This window comes from Lycium barbarum, chromosome 1, assembly GCF_019175385.1.
Source record: "Lycium barbarum isolate Lr01 chromosome 1, ASM1917538v2, whole genome shotgun sequence".
In the NCBI taxonomy this organism is placed as follows: Eukaryota; Viridiplantae; Streptophyta; class Magnoliopsida; order Solanales; family Solanaceae; genus Lycium; species Lycium barbarum.
Window position 1 is genome coordinate 140712825 of NC_083337.1, and position 18505 is coordinate 140731329.

The 18505-nt window shown below is 35.0% G+C and overlaps 1 protein-coding gene across 1 annotated transcript; it reads left to right on the top strand.

The window, feature by feature from the left end:
* Window positions 1–295: 295 nt before the first annotated feature.
* On the top strand, window positions 296–3932 carry LOC132640441 (cinnamoyl-CoA reductase-like SNL6). Its single transcript, XM_060357032.1, has 5 exons — window positions 296–540; window positions 740–897; window positions 2012–2206; window positions 2749–3080; window positions 3527–3932. Exons 1-5 carry the CDS (start codon window positions 408–410, stop codon window positions 3654–3656), a joined length of 948 nt encoding a protein of 315 aa, XP_060213015.1. The 5' UTR covers window positions 296–407; the 3' UTR covers window positions 3657–3932.
* The last annotated feature ends 14573 nt before the right edge of the window (window positions 3933–18505 follow it).

Here is an 18505-nt window from a genome sequence, read left to right on the forward strand (position 1 = left end):
ATTAGACAATATTTTTAGTTTACTAACCGAACATCATAAAATAAATTTAGAAATCTACTTATTTTTCAGGAAAATATTCTCCGGAACACATAATAAATGTCAGTATTTGGAACACATAATAAATGTCAGTATTTCCCATAGTTCACTATTTATGAGTCCACACGAAACCAAAAATAAAATAAAAAATAAAAAAACCCTTCCCATTATTAGGCTGGCTGGGACCATATATCCCGTCACCTTGCTCTTTGGACGGTAGCTCCCTTCAATTTCACTTGCTTTATATACGGAGATCTCCCTTCAAACTTTCTACACCCGAACTTACTTTGAGTTATTTCTCTCTCGAATATAAGTCGGCTTCTGAATTGCAAATTGCGATCAATTAATAGTCTTCTACAATATTAATCTCAATGGCTCCTGCTTCTTACAATTGCATATTCAATACAATATGTGTAATGGACGCTTCCAGTCGCTTAGGTACAAAGCTTGTAAAGCGTCTTCTCAAGAGAGGTTACACAGTTCATGCAACTGTTCAAAATCATGGTAAAACAATTATACTCGTTAATTTCCTTCATTAATATGTCTAGTTTTCTCCCTTCATTAATATGTCTCCATACATCCTACCCTCCCCGGACCCACATGTGGAAATACACTGGGTATGTTGTTGTTTAATATGTCTAGTTTTCTCCCTTCCTTTTTAACGATGACTAACAAGTTTAGGAATGTATTTATGTACATATAGGCGAGTTGTTGTCGTTGAAGGGGATTGAATGTGAGAATAAGAAATTGAAGATATTTGAGTCGGACCCTTTTGATTACCATAGCATTCTTGATGCTTTGAAAGGTTGTTCTGGTTTGTTCTACTCGTTTGAGCCTCCATCAGATTATCCCTCTGACGATGTAAGCTTACTTTCAATTCCTCTAGCTCTTTCATTCTTTAATATCCATGTTATAAATTGCTTCTGTTTTACATTGTGGAAGTCAGTGTTACTTATGATTAGGTTTTGTTCCGTCAAGGATTTCGTGATCAGGAAGAAGGAAAAAAGCATGATAATGATTAAATATTGATGTCCTGTCGTGGTAATTAATGACAATGAGTACGTGTATAATTTTCTTTAACACCATTGCTGGTCCAATTTGCATTTGGCAAAACACTAATCAACGATATATAATTACTAAACTATCCTTTATGAACTTTGAAATTTTAAAATTTGAACTAGTAATACTCCAATTAGTATGGGTAATGGTTACTTAATAATAAGGAAAATTGAAAAAATAATTAATTTCCTTTTGTTTGCTGAACAATTCTACAAAGGGACGTCTATTTTTCATACACTGGGCAAGTAAAAAAAACAGTGGGAGTATTAGCCTATAGTAGTAAGCTTTTCAAAGTAATTAAGCTTGATATAGTAAACTAAAATATATAATAACAACTTGCTATAATCAGATAAATCGCACTGATAATATAAAAGTTATTCATTCGTCCCAAAATAAGTGTCACTTTAGCAAAAAAAAAAAAATTGACTCAAAATAAGTTTCACCTTAGGAATTCAAAACAAATGTTAGCAAGAGTTTCTAACCATACTCTTAGCATTAAAAAAGTAGTCTTCTTTAAAATTGTTCAATTCTAAAAGACATCTAACAAAATAGGGGTAGTTTAGTAAACTCTACATTACATTTATTGATTTTTAATGGACGTGATTTTTGCTAAGGTGATACTGATTTCTAATGAAAATACATAATCTTATAAGCGTGCTCGCGTATATATATGGGGCACTGGTCTAAATTGGCAAATGCTGCTGTCAGTTAGTGGTAATAATTAATGAAAGCGCAAAAAAGACATTAATCTAATTAATAGGGCCGCTCACGGTATACGTAGGGTTTCATGTTTTGTTAGGCAGTTACTAAGTCAAACATTATTAAGGAGCATGATAAATTAGGTAAAGCTTAGATAGCAGTTGAATGAAAGCAAACAAGAGCTAACAAAGATGAATTAATGTACATATGATGACAGGAAGAAATGGCAGAAATGGAGGTGAGGGCAGCACATAATGTGTTGGAAGCATGCGCACAAACAGATACTATTGAAAAAGTTGTATGTACTTCCTCAGCAACTGCAATTATTTGGGGACATGATAATCATAAAGAATCCACTGATCAACTAGATGAAAGACATTGGAGTGACATCAATTTTTGTCGCAAATTCAAGGTATGCATATTTATCATGTGTTTTTCCCACCTTATCATTACCTTTATAACATTTTGAAGTAATTAAATCCAGCACTATCTGCATGTAGACGCCACTTACGTTTTAAAAGTTAAAACTTGAATTGTCAAAGGATTTAATTCATTACACTAACAGAGTAATTTCTTTTTTATAGTCATCGGCCTTATTTTTCAAACTACTAATACCACTTACTATGAACAATTACTTCTAATTGTCATATCTTTTTGGCATAACCTTATAGTGTGAAAATTCTTTTGTACACTTAGTAGAAATTAAAATTGAATTTACGTTATATGGCTCATCAGCGCATACTTTTTTTACACCATCAGATTAAGTTCACTTAAAATGATAAGTAAATATATATATATATATATGGTAACCTGCAAAATAGAAGAATAACCTGCTAGAACCGATTAATTAGCTAAAAAATATTATTACCCTGTATGTAGAGATTTAAGTGCAAACTTCAAAGTATCAAGGAATTGCTTACAGATCATAATAATTTTTTTAATTAAAATGGACAGCTGTGGCATGCTATGTCAAAAACACTAGCAGAGAAGGCAGCTTGGGCATTGGCAATGGACAGAGGAATCAACATGGTGACTATTAATGCAGGACTACTAATGGGTCCTGAATTAACCATCACTAATCCTTATCTTAAAGGAGCAGCTGAGATGTATGAAGATGGAGTCTTTGTGACTGTTGATCTTGATTTCTTGGTGGATACCCACATTTGTGTCTATGAGGAAATAGCAACCTATGGTCGATACTTGTGCTTCAATCACATCATTAACCAAAAAGAAGATGCTCTTAACCTTGCCAATATGTTGTCCCCCTTGCCTTCTCCCCCTCAAAGGTATATACCTCATCATTTTATCCCTTTGGTTTATGAATGAAGTTTAGCTTCTATGCATTTACGTGTTTGCTAGGGGTACAATATTCAAAATTTACTATGTATGTATAGAAAGTAATTTAGACATATATACTTAATATAAATTTAATATACGCATTATAATCTGCCCACGACATAATTTTTTGATAAAAGGTGTATAATAGCCACCGTTCGTTGAATGTGGCTACACTACTGCATTTTTTACCTACTACAACAAGTAAAAATATATTTGATAAAGTAAAAATTCTTTATACGGCTTGGTGTATACAACTTAAACTCAAATGGATATTTGTGTTGTAACATAGATGTGTTTTAGAGAAACCTTTTAGAGAAACCTTTTCCCTTATTCTTTGACTTCTTTCACATGTGCATACACATTAACTAATACTTTTCCTTTTTGCATATTGCAGTTTGGAAGAAGATACAAGGATAATCCAGCAGAGGATCAGCAACAATAAATTGAACAAGCTTATGGTTGACTTTAGAGGGTGCCAGTCCCAGATGGACCAAATTGCAAATCAAGACATTTGCTTATCATGATGAACGGCAAATTAAAGGGATCTCTTATGAAAGTGTACACATAAACTCCACTGTAAATTAAAAGCTACTATAAAATTTGATGACAATGTAACTTTCCCCCAACCCCACTTCCCAAGTAGCTAGGCAAGTAGCAAACCTCTTGGATGTAATGGGAGAAAATAAACAAATAAAGAAAAGAAAAAAAAGACACATAAATGGCCAAATGCAAGGCATGTAATAATGTTTATGTACAAAAGTCAATAATTTAATTAAGAGACACCATGTGAGTTATGAGTTCGCTTTTTTTCCAATCTGTGATGGTTGTTTTAAGTCTAATCTCGTTTACTTGCAAGTCCAACTAGAGCTTGGCAAATGATAAGAGAGTCGAGCTTGTCAAGTAGTGGATGTATACAGAATAAGAAAGTTTTTGGGTAAAGTCCGCCTTCAAACATAATTAACATTTGAAAAAATCAAGAGTACAACTTCCACCAAACTTCTTATTTTATGCCAGCCTTTTCAATAATAAATCATATTGTTCCTATCATATAATATAACTTCTTTTGGGTACACACGATTTGATTTCTAGATACACCTTATAAGAAACGTCGCTTTCAAATTAAACCCTTGTTGGTTCTTTTAATTTTCTTTTAGGAGGAAAACAGCAAGCATACGTAAAGTTGTCATATTAATTCCTAAAATTTTGACACGCTTACTAATGTGCTTACAAGAAAGATAATGGTATATGTACTGTGACCCTCTATATTTTTTAATTATCACTGTTTGAGCACTTGTTTTTTTCTGCCTTATGATCATTTACTACAAGTTAGCCTCACAACTCTTAAAACACCCATATTATGAAATGTTGCTTAAACACTACATGTTAAATTTCTTGAGGATCAGCAAACATAATGTTGTCATCTGCTAATTCCATAAATTGTTGCTTCACTCATCCTTGATAATGTATATATTCTTAAGAAACTTAAGCCTAATTTTTTTGGAGCCCTTCAGCCTTTTGTTGCCCCTAGAGAAAAGCACAGTTCACTATTGTCATAAAAAGAAGTCATCCATTTATACACAAAAGCCACAATTTATAATTTTGTAAGAACTCATCTAAAAACACGAAAGACTGTCTCCAAACATGCAATAAACTTTGCATATATTCATTGTGGATGCGTGGTAGTAATAAAACTTAATTGAATGTAGAAATAGCATCTATCTGCATGAGCTTTTCGGCCGTGTCTTTGAAAACTAGTCATGATAAATAAAATTTCATATGTAAAACTCCATGACGATCGACTACTTCTAAATTATATGGGGGGGAGGGGGAGAAGAGGGCTGAAAATGGTTGTTTGTGGACTTTATCCAAAAGTTGGTCCATACTGTATTCACATGAAGAAATTGCACGCTTTTCCCTTCATATGGGCTGGTCTTTAATTTTTGTCCTTCACATGGGTTGGTCTTTAATGTTTGCCCTTTTTTTTGCACGGATTGCCCTTCTTTTGGGGTGGTCTTTAAATTTTGCCCCTCATATTTGTGTTCTTTAAGTTTTGCCCTTCGCTTGGATACCTGAGGTTCTGGGTTCAAATCCCCGCTCAAGCATAAAATAAAAAAATAATTTCGCAAGGCAGGACTGGGGGGAGTGTATGCCGGATCCGGCATACAATCCTTAAGGAAAAACTAAAGTTATGCGGGAGGGGGCAAACTTTGCTTTGAGACATATATTTTATTTTTCTTACTTTTCAAGGCAAACTTTTAATTATGCCTTAAGGAAAAATTCCGCCTTATGGGGCATACTTTTAGTTATGCCTTAACTAAAAGTGTGCCCCATAAAATGTAACTAAAAGTATGTCCCATAAGGCGGAACTTTTCATTAAGACAGGCGGAACTTTTCATTAAGGCAACACTAAAAGTTTGCCTTAAGGAAAAATTCTGTCTTATGAGGCATACTTTTGGTTATACCTTAATTAAAAGTCTGCCCCATAAGGCATAATTCTTTATGGAAAAGTTTTACCCCATAAGACATAACTAAAACTATGCATTGAGGAAAAGTTATGCCCCCTCCGGCATAACTTTAGTTTTTCCTTAAGGACTATATGCCGGATACGGCATACAATCCTTAAGGAAAAACTAAAGTTATGCCAGAGGGGGCAGACTTTACTTTGAGACATATATTTTATTTTATTTTACTTTTCAAGGCAAACTTTTAATTATGCCTTAAGGAAAAGTTCCGCCTTATGGGGCATACTTTTAGTTATGCCTTAACTAAAAGTGTGCCCCCTAAAATATAACTAAAAGTATGCCCCATAAGGCGGAACTTTTCATTAAGGCAACACTAAAAGCTTGCCTTAAGGAAAAATTCTGCCTTATGAGACATACTTTTAGTTATGCCTTAATTAAAAGTCTGCCCCATAAGGCATAGTTCCTTATGGAAATAGTTTTGCCCCATAAGGCATAACTAAAACTATGTCTTGAGGAAAAGTTATGCCCCCTCCGGCATAACTTTAGTTTTTCCTTAAGGACTTTATGCCGGATCCGGCATACACTCCCTCCAGCCCTGCCTTGCAAAATTATTTTTTTATTTTATGCCTGAGCGGGGGTTCGAACCCAGAACCTCAGGTATCCAAGCTAGGGGCAAAATTTAAAGACCGCAAATATGAGGGGCAAAATTTAAAGACCACCCCAAAAGAAGGGCAATTCGTGTTTGCCCCTCAACAAAACTTCTGTCTGGTGGGACATAAATCTATATATACTATATGTGGAAAAGGCCCATTTACGGGCCCAACATTGTAATCTTAAATTGCATTTGTAGGTATTCATTTATATTTTTTGAAAAATAAATTAGTTATCGACAAATTAATTGCATTTATAGGTATCCAATTTTACTTTTAGTTTCTCACTAGACGTCCCGTACCTCAATTGGAGCCTGACTATATTCGGATGATGCATTGCAGGGCCCATTTATGGGGCGACGCTCCTAATAGAATTTTTTCCATGAACCCACGACCTCTGGTTAAGAGTGGATTACGTGTTTAAATATTCATCTTAACATTATGTCGGACACAAACATTGAATTAAGTAACTGATTTCAATGATATTCTTTCCACATTGTATTTGAGAATTCTGGACAGATTAAAATTGCAATTGTCATTTATATTAACAAATTTTCTAAAGGGAAACTTATATAAACAATTACCTTTTATAAGCTCCTAACAATATATAACTATAAGTTTGCAATTTGCAAACCGTAGCTACCTTTTTTGTGGTTTCGGTTGTATTTCCGTGTTTTTAAATACAGCGAAATACATTTATCATAAAAATAGAGTGGAGTAAATACTTTAAATACATGAAGGAGTTCGGCTGTATTTCCGTGTTTTTAAATACAGCGAAATACATGTATCATAAAAACAGAGTGGAGTAAATTCTTTAAATACACGAAGGAGTTGTGTATTTCATTGTATTTATATACTGATAATCCTTTTGTTTTGGTTGTATTTAAATGTATTCGAGTTCAGATCAGTAAAGTCGCTGCCGAATGTCGCATCAGTTGAATGTATTCGACTGTATTTGAATGTATTTACACTAAAAATATGACGAAAATAAAGAATACAATCAATCTGGTCATAACTCCGGCGAAAATACAAAATACACTGTATTTAAAAAGGAAGAATACAATGACACCAGTCGGATCTCCGATGAAATACAAAATACATTGTATTTAAAAAGAAAGAATACAATAACACCGGTTGGATCTCCGATGAAATACAAAATACTACTGTATTTACACTAAAAAAATGAAAAATACATTCAAATCCTATTAAAGGACCAGATCTGTCCATGGCGGTCAGGATTCTCGCTGCCATTTCTGGCGTGAATAGGAAGAATACAATCAAAATCGGTCGAATTTCTGGCGAAATACAAAATACCACTGTATTTATACTAAAAAAAATTGAAGAAATACACAAAATACCACCATGTATACAAGCACCACTGAATCCAAAACATCAACAAGTAATCATAGGCATTAGCAAAAGAAGAACAACTTCAACAGAACTTCAACAATGGAAGCCATGGATTCCGGTCAAATACAAAAAAAAAATACACTAAAATTGACGAATACACTCATATCTGAGATTTCATGTTTGTTACTCGAAGATCTCATGTTGTTCATATAGTTATGTGTGTCAAAGATCTGAGATCTCACGTTTAGGCGTAGTATGCATAAGAATATGAAGAATAATAAATTGGTGCGGATTTGTTCTGTTGATAGATAGAGATAGAGAAGGTGGGTGTGAGGTCGTGGAGTGGGGGTTCGCGGGAGTGGCTGGGCGGTGGTTTGGGTTTCGCTGGAGATGGAGAAAAGGAGGAAGAGATGCGGCTATAGCCATAGCGAGGGGAAAAGAGATAGATGTGAGGGAGAAGAGAGAGAAGATTGATACAGTGGAATAACTCTATGTATTTAGTGTAGGTATGATAGCTAAATTAAAAACTCATTGTAGCTATGACAAGTAATTAAATTAAAAGGTAGTTATTTTCCATAAATAACTCTTAGAGTTAGCTATGGTAGGTAAATCTTCCTTTTCTAAACTTAGATGAAGCAAAGAACATATTGATCTATTGATAAACTATTCATATAAATATAAAAGGGATAACTACATAACATAACTAACATTACTATATATTTATATTTAGTAGCTATAGTTTAAAATAATTACATTCCATAGCTAATAATTATATGTTAAATACAACTTATAGCTATATATATAAAGTAAAATACCCCATCATCAATGAAATATGCTTCTCTCTTCGCTGCTCTCTTCCCTCTTTTCTCTCTCGCCCATCTCTCCTCTCCTTCTCTCTTCACTGCTCTCTTCCCTCTTTCCTCTCTCGCCCATCTCTCTTCTCCCACAACTTTCTCTCATTTTCCCTTCTTCGCCATTAGAGCAAAGCAATTGAAGCTAAAATCACTTTTTCTTCAATCAAAGCTTGTAGGAAAGTGTTTTTTTTTTCTTCACTTTTTCATCAATCAAAGATTCGACATGATGGAATGAATCCATGGCCACCGCCACCATCGTCTCACCATCGTCAAATCAGATTTTTTAAGATCTGAGTGTATTTTCTCAGATCTAAGCATATTTTATTTTTTGTATCTTAGATCTGGATGTATTTTAAGGGTTGTTGTTGTTGTTGCGAAATTTTCAGCAGATCTGGCGGAAATCGTTGTCATACCGCCGGTGGATTTTCCGGTCAAATTCCGGTACCGGATCTGAAAAATCATGTTTCTTTTTCAGTGTATTCATTAATTTTTTAGCATACAATTCATTGTATTCATTAATTTTTTCGTTATATTTGTTGTATATTTGCCGTGTATACAATGTTTTTCGCTTGTATTTGTTAATTTTTTGGTGTATCTATGTTGTATACAGTATGTTTCGCCTGTATCTGTTGTATACATATCAGAAAATATGATGCATTTGTGTAATTATTGGTGTATATGTATTCAGTTTTTTACTTGTTGTATTCATGAATAAAATAAGCCAATTTATGAATACAGATAAATATTTTATGAATACAGTGGGAAAAAAAATTATTTTAGTCATGAATACAGCGAAAACAAAAATTGAATACAGTGAAAAAAAATGAATACAACAAACAAAAAAGTAGCTACGAGCTGTAAATAAGTAAAATGTTGCTACTTCAGATTTTTAACCCTTAAAATATAGTCATTTATGAAATTTTCCCAATATAAAATATACATATCCTATGTCTCTTTCAACAAAAGTGTAGTCTTATTTCCTATTGTACCATATGCTAAAGCTCATGATAAAACGATATAATTATTACAAAAGAAAAATGTTTAAGATACTTTTATTAATAATCGAAAATTATTCATTGAAGAATGGAGTATAAACAATATATATTAAATGAGTTTATGAAAATATATATATATATATATATTTTAGTGTAAAAAAATTTACATTATTAAGTTCCATTATCTATTGTAGCTTGCGGTCTGCTTTATTTTAAAAATTACTAAACTCATTTTTCAGGAAGACTTACTTCTAGATATTTTATATGACCTTATAACAAAGATTTCGTTACTTTAACAGTGTATATCACTTAAATTAAATTCTCAGATTAATTAAACGCATAATTGTAGCCTTCTAATACGGTGAGAACAAAACTCATCACTTAAATTAACTTTTGAGATTTAACAAAGTATAATTTTAAAAATATCTTTAATCATGACAATTTTCAATTTTCAATTGCTTTCAAGTAGTGTGGATAGAGAATACCTTTTAATTATTTGTCAATATCTTTTTGATTGTCCTACTACAATAGTTATTTTGCAGGGTAATTAAATATGCAAATAAAAATTAAATATACATTTTACATGGACAATTTCGTTTCAATAAATAAAATTGAAAATTGTATCCAATATTGGAAAAGGGTAGGAAGAGTACTTGCAAGCAGAGCAAACTGAAAATTATACTTTTACCAAAAAAAGAAAAAAAGAAAAGAAAATTGTACAGCATAAAAATAAAAAATAATAGGAAGAGTATTTGTAAACAGTGGATAGCCCCCTACCATAGGTCCACGTGAGAGATGGGGTAATCATTAGTCAACATTGACACAGTGCACTTGAGTCCGCGACTTTTTAGTTTAAAAAAAAAAAAACCAAACTAACACAAAAAATAATAATTACATAAGTAAGTTTCGCGCACAGAAGGACCAACGTGTAACTTTACACTTAAGTCCTTTCGCGCACAGAATTCAGGCGTAATAGGGCTCCATAAAAACCCTAAAACACTTAGCCATTTTGCAGCAAACTTTTCTCCTTCATTTCCTCCATTTTCACCCTTTCAACACACTTTTGCACCTCCAAAAACATGTCTCAAAGCTCCCAAACCTCAAACTTTGCTATAGAACCCGATGTTTGTGAATGCGGTTATTATTATTGAACTTTTTATGTATTATTAACTCTATAAATTAATAATAGACTTAAGCAATCAAAGCAAATTAAAATCTTACTATTTTTTTTCTTATTGATGACTTCATCATAAACTAACAATACAAATTAATCGCACGAGTCAGAAATTTAAAAGAACTTAAACAACACATAATCTTCATCAAAATAGAAGTTCTCAATATCGTCCTCAGAAAAATATTGGCGGTTTCTTAAGACATATCTTTTTTCAGTAGATGTTAGTTCTCTACCGGTTGATGATGCTTGTTCTTCGGCCAACTTTAGTATGTAAAATCTACAACGTCTTGCCAATATTCTGTTGTTTTCTTTTCTAATCCTTTGTACGGCAAGCTCACGTGTTTCTACACTTACCCGGGGCATGGTAACTGAGTACCTTGTTGGGATTGGAGCGTTGAGATTTTTCAAGTGACGAACAAGACGTTCTGATTCGGCAAGCTGATGTGACCATTCTCAGTGTAAACCGCAATAATATTCTCGCCGATCTGAATATTTCACACTGCAGAAATCATCATTATGCTCAATAAGAAGGTGGGTATTTAGCTCGTCTAGTTTGAAATCACTGTTATCACTCAAAAAACTGCTATGATTTGAACTTTCATCATCACTGCTATTTAGTTCTTTTGGAAGGAGTAAAGACCATGCTGTATTTCTACTACTTGACATTGAATACGTCGTAGTCTAATAACAAATGAAAGGGCTACTTATATAGTTGCAAACCCTCATGTACCCCCAGTTTGGTTGGGGGGGGGGGGGGGGTCTTTATGACCCCACCTACTTACTTTATATACAAAAATATTAATCTTCATCGGACATCTCACAGTCCAAATCCCACTTGGATCTAAATCTTGTGCTACCATGTACACCATATTCTACCCTAAGGTAACGTATTTGAATCCGATTGTTCTCTTCACGAAAATGGTTAAGAGCAAATTTAAACTCTTGTGGAGTTGCACGAGGCATTGACATAGCATGTTTTTTTGGGTGTTTAAGCCCTACTGACGCTAACTTTTGCTCCAGTGTTGCAGCCTCCCTAACACGCCAATCTCACTCCTCTCTCATTTTATTATTGTATTCACGATTGAATCTGTTGTTAGGGTTATTTGAGTGTTGAAAACCATCATCTAGTTCTCATGCCTACCCATTGCTTTGAATATATTTCCTGGGGTAAAACATGTAATAGAATCAAGATTACCAAATTGGGTGTGGAATGACATGGTAACTCGTTTTAATGTGAATGCTTCCTGAAATTGGTAATCATGTTATATATAGTACTTCATTATTTGACCGTTTTAATATAACTCTAACTTGTATTGCGCACCATTTTAATGCGCAATGTAGGTGTTGATTTGACAACACACCACGCACGACAATTTCAGGAATCTATGACACATGAAGGCTTGATTTGACAATACAATGCTGCACTATTTGACCGTTTTGATGACTCTAACTTGTATTGCGCACCATTTTAATGCGCAATGTAAGTGTTGATTTGACAACACACCACGCATGACAATTTTAGGAATCTATGACACACAAAGGCTTGATTTGACAATACAATGCTGCACTATTTGACCGTTTTGATATGACTCTAACTTGTATTGCGCACCATTTTAATGCACAATGTAAGTGTTGATTTGACAACACACCACACATGACAATTTCTGGAATCTATGACATATAAAGGCTTGATTTGACAATACAATGCTGCATTATTTGACCGTTTTGATATGTGTCACGACCCGGCTAGGGGGCCGCGACGAGCACCCGGTGCTACCCCACCTGAGCACCCCCTTATCGCACATAACATAACATCTAGGTGAACCATAAGTCAATTCGTGCTTTTCTTATCGCTAATCATATTGATCCCATTAGACGACCATCATCATTTAACATATCATAGGCATCTGTGCCACATCATAAGTACAAGGCCGACGTGGCTAACAAAAGATATACAAAACATGGGCCGATATGGCCGAACATCTCTACCCACATACACATGACTACGAGCCTCTAAGAGTATGACATATCGTATGAGCGGGACAGGACCCCGCTATGCCCATAATTATATACACAAAAGAATAAGTACCCAAAAGCTACGGCTCCGAAAGAAATGGAGCTCTGCTATGCAATCTCTGAATAAGCAGTTATGGATCAAGTCTGTCTCCCTGTGCACCTGCGGGCCTGACGCAGCGTCCACAAACAAAAGGACGTCAGTACGAAGAATGTACTGAGTATGTAAAGCATGATCAACATCAATATACAAGCATAACAAATATCATATGAAATAGCATAGGAGGGGAGACAGTAATATCATCATCATCATCATGTCGCTTACTTGCATACATCGTCGTTCGTATCCCATAATAATAGCCATACCACTTTGTGTTCATATTCGTATACATGCCCTTACTAAGTCTTATCACACTCATATTCATATTATATACATGGTCATATCATATACATAGTATTTACATAGCATACCCAACCTCGTAGGATCGGTGTGTCATACATACTTGGCCAACCAAGGCTCAAGATCATACATACCTGGCCCTACCAAGGCGTCAGGGTTATCCGTACCATCTGCAGAGGTGTGCGCGCGTTTCGTAATCGTATACATACTTTATACATAGTCATATACATATAGTCTTACCCGGCATCATAAGCTCGGGGTCTTATCATAGCCCTTCATAGGCATACATATACATATATCACAGCTCGTAAGCATCTCTAATCTCATTTTACTCTCATCATCATTATTATCCTCATCATTATCGTTACATCTACATTATGGACTTACTCGTCATACGAGGAACATAGTATAATCATAGTACATATCAAGGGTCGTGAGCTTATGAGCTCGAAATGTCAACCATGTGAAGACAACATACTCATATAGAGGAATTAGGAATTTGGCCAAGAACCATGCCTTATGAAAGAAGGGTTAGCCTTACATACCTTTCCGTCGAACTATTCTACACTTGCACGTTCCCTTCCAATGCTAGCGTTTATACCTTCATTAATATCATAACAATGGCCATTAGTCATTCACATTAACCACATTGTCTAGATTTCCTCAATTTGCCTCTAATTCACCCACATTCATGGTCATAACACCCAACTTCGTCCATTCGCCTAAAGTGTCTAGTTCATGATCTTAATGCCATTTATAACACATTCATATCACAACACAACAACATTCATAACTCAATTCAAACTATTTCTCAAAATGTCACTATTCATCATTCATGACCTAGTTGACCATATTTTCTACAATCCATGTACTTTAATTCTCCAATACCTTAAAAATCATGTAAAAATCATGAATCTTACCTTAGAAGTTGTAGGAACAAGCTTTGGTTGATAATACTTCTCTTTGAGCAAAACCCTAGTTTTTCTCCATTTGGATTTTTTTGACTTGGATGATCCTTGATGATTCCCTTATCCTTGATTCACTTGTCTTAATGTTATTGATGGCCTATAATCCTTGAAAACTCATATAATAAATGTAGAGAGAAGTTTTAGAGAGAAGTGGTGTAAAGTTGTAATGAAATAAAATAAGTCTTGATCCTCATATTTAATGAATTGGAAAATCTGTGGTGGGTGAACAGTGGTCGTCCATGGAGGTTTACGGACCGTATTCCACTATACGGCTCGTCATCCATGGGCGTATTTAGCCATTTCCAGAACCAGAAGCTGGGCTGCCTTTATGGTGGTTTACGACCATGGTTTACGGGCCGTAAATCACTTTACGGTCCGTCCACCAGGTCGTATTTAACCATTTCCTCGGCTGGCAGAAAGTCGAAGCCTTGCATGGCAGTTTACGACTGCCAGTTTACGGACCGTATTGCACTTTACGGTCCGTATTTTGCGATATACGACCACTGGGCAGTTGCAATTCTGCAACTTCCCATATTTCTTAGACTTCTCATTTTTAATCACCCCCGTCCATGCACATGCATTGCTCACCTTGTATCTCATCTTAACTTAGCCAACTTCTTCGTCTCACATCGGATACCTTCGAAATCTCGCCTAAGGTTATCAACGTCGTTTCTTGCTCGTAGACATCATGCACTCATATTCATCACTAGTTTATCCACTTGCGTACCAACGGAAAATTTTTCCGAGGTGTAACAATATGACTCTAACTTGTATTGCGCATCATTTTAATGTGCAATGTAAACTTGTATTGCGCACCATTTTAATGCGCAATGTAAGTGTTAATTTGACAACACACCACGCATGACAATTTCAGGAATCTATTTAACATGAATGTTGGACGAGTGAAAAACTCATCAATTTCCTAAGTCTAAGTCTTTCAAGTCATTAAAAAAAATAATCAAAGTTCATAGAAAAAATGTCTCAAAATGCTTTAACTATTAGGGTTTCACTATTTTGGGATGGAGATATCGTTGAGGATAATTACTCTGTTCGTTATAGTATCAGACCAAAAGCCTCTGTTAAATTTCCAACAACTACAAATTATGAAACACTAGTCAGTTACATGCACAAAAGAACGAAAACTACACCCACTGAGTTTGGAATCTCAATAACAGGGAGATATCCACAAAGAATATCAAACGGTGTAGTGCGTTATGGCATGCACAATATCAACGATGATGAATCTTTGAGTGATTATTTGGGATCACCGGAAGAATATAGTGATTTAGTATCCATTAATGTTCTTGAGATGTATGTTGAAAAGATACCTCGAGAAGAAGTCCCTCAAGTCCATCCTATTCATGGTAACACTTATGGGGGCTTTAGTTCTTATGGAGCCATTTTGAGTGGTCAAGTGCCACTTGAAAATCTAAGCCAACAATTTAATCAAGCTTACAATGAAAATTGGTAAATATGCATTTTTATATTATTATTGTGTGTAGTAGTACGTGTTTGTTGTATGAATTGGTAAATAACCATATGGATGTTGGTCAATCCTCTCAGTTCTGTGGGGTTGATCATTCTCCACACCATGATAATGCTTCTCAACATTAGTAAGTTCATCACCTTGATATTAAATAATCCGTATATATATGTATATGATGTTGGTATTTAAAATATGTTGCTTTTCGTGTAGGATGAGGAATGCACTTGATAATGAAGATTTTCCAAATTATTATGAGTCATCATCAAGTGATGATGATGAAATACCTAATAATTCAGAGGTAACCGATAATGAAGATGATGATGATGTTCAAGTTAGTATGAACAACAATATTCCTCAAAGCCAAAACCAACAAGAGCCAATGCACCACCATGTACCACCACCGATGGTGGAAAACCCAACTTCTGAAAGCCTAATTTAGTGGCATTCTAACAATATTCCTTATCTTGACAGCCTGCAAGGTCATGATGATGCTTTTGTCTTCACAAGAGAAGATGATCATAGTCGCCTAAAAACCTGGATTGAACCAAAGGATCTCAACAGAGGTCAATGCTATCTTGCAGAAGGGATGATGTTCGCATCCAAAAAGGCGTTGCAACGGGCTATCAAAATTTATTGTATTAAGGAAATGAGGGAGTTTAAGGTTGATCAGTCAAGAACAAAGATATGGAGGCTAGTTTGTAGACGACGGTATCAAGGCTGTCAGTGGTTGCTTCAGGGAATTATTAAGCCTGATGGTATGTGGGCTATCACAAAATTCTGCCAAAGGCACTTGTGATATGGAAGACAATCGAGCAGATCATTATAATTTAGATACAAACATGATTGCTCAAGTGTTATTTAAAGACGTTGCCGAAACGCCAAGGTAACTTATCGTACCTAGTATATTATATGTCTTATATCAGTTAAAAGATCATTACTAAATGTTGTTTGTTTAAAATTGTGCAGGATCCCCATCAAAGATTGCATTAGAAATGTTCAAACTATATATGGTAAAACTATAAGCAAGAGAAAGGGATTTCTCGGGCGTAGACGCGCTTTTGAGATGATCTTTGGAAATTGGCATACCTCTTTTCAATCGCTGCCAAGGTATATGGCGGCTCTACAACATTTTAAAGTTGGTACTGTTGTAGAATGGCAACTTATAGAGGGTAAAATTTTCAACTTCGTATTTTGGACATTCAAACCATATATTGATGGGTTTGCTCACTGCCGGCCAGTGATATCCATAGATGGCACATATGTATATGGTGCATATGACATCAAGCTCATAATTGAAGTAGGAATGGATGTCAATGGGTCAATATTCCCTCTTTCTTTCACAATTTCCGCTAACGAGAGCAACGACACATGGGGGATCTTTTTGACCCATTTGAAGACTCATGTTATTAAGGATCGTAGGGGCATATGTGTGTTGTCTGATCGTCATAAAGGCATATTGCACAATATGGATAATTTGCTGGGGTGGCAGCCTCCCCTTGTTTACCATCGCTATTGCTTAAGGCACTTGAAGGCAAATTTGCAATCAAAGTTTCTCAATGGCACTTTAAACAAATTGATGTGGGGGCTGCGATGGAGCATCAACAAAGAAAATGGGCTGCAAAAATGGATCTGATCAGGGAAGTTAGTGAACCCGCATACGTTTGGTTGATGAAGCTCGAAATTGAAAAATGGACGCTTCATACTGATAGAGGCAAAAGATGGGTATGCTCACAACAAACAGCTCAGAGTCTTTTAATGGCTTGTTGAAATCTGCTTGGGGACTACCTGTCACCGCAATGGTGAGAATGACTTTCAAGCAGATTGTGGAGCGATTTGTGGTTAGGACAAGGCAGGCCAGAGCGATATTAGCCGAAGGCGGGACATGGATGCCAAAGCCCTTAAAAAAGATGGAGCATTATAGAAAAAAATGTGAGCTTCACCAAATGACCGAGTATGACCCCATTCAATGTGTGTATCAAGTTAGGATGGGTTATTACAACGGTAAGGGTGGAAACGTGCATACCGTTTACGATTCAACAAGAACATACACTTGAGGAAAGTGGCAAACGTACCACATGCCGTGTTCTCATGCTGTAAAGTGCTTCGAGAGAATGGCAAGAACGGTAACAATTTATGTGGCGGGGGAGTACAAGGCCCACAGGTACCTTAAAGCATATTCCGGCTAATTTCACCCACTTGGTAATGAAGCTTATTAGCCAAACGAGCCGTTTTCGATGGTTGCTAACAAAGATTAAATCAAGAAATTAGGCATTAACTCACGGAGTCGTATACCCACTCAAATGGATGTTAGTGAAAGAACTTACTCTCGCAAATGCTCTACATGTAAGCAATATAGCCATGACAAGCGTTCGTGTGGGCAACAAGGCCGTGGTGGCGCAAGCTCGTCTCGAAGTAATAGAGTCTCTAGAACTTGAAGATTGTATTGTTATTGTAATTTAGTATTGTATTGGTTTGAATTAGTATTATAATTTAATGGAATGAATTATTTTTTAATTAGTATAAACCTCCCGTATTGGATGAGGTATTGTTAAATAAAATATTTATATTTGTACATTCAAATGTAATATTTAAACATAAAGATAACAAGTTTCCAAACAATACAAAATACACATTACATTAAAAAAAATGCGGATTACACAAAAGACATAGCAAAAACAAAAAAAGACAAAAAAGAAAAATAACAACATAATATAAAAAATTAAAGGTAGAATCAAAGTAGTGGATTAAACACTTCGGATTACACATAATATTAGAAAAACAAAAAAGTTACATAATACAAAAAAGAAAGAAAAAAACATCAAAAATACAAAAAAAGACATAGAAAATACAAAATACATAAAAAAAAAACAACTACAAACTAATACAAAATACATAGAAAATACAAAGTCTTAGCCTCTAGTTGAGAGTCTCTAAGACATTCTTTTGCCCAACTCTCTTTCAATTCCGAATCTCTAAGTAAGGATTTTAGAAGCTCATTAGCTTCTAAGTCACGGTTTGGGA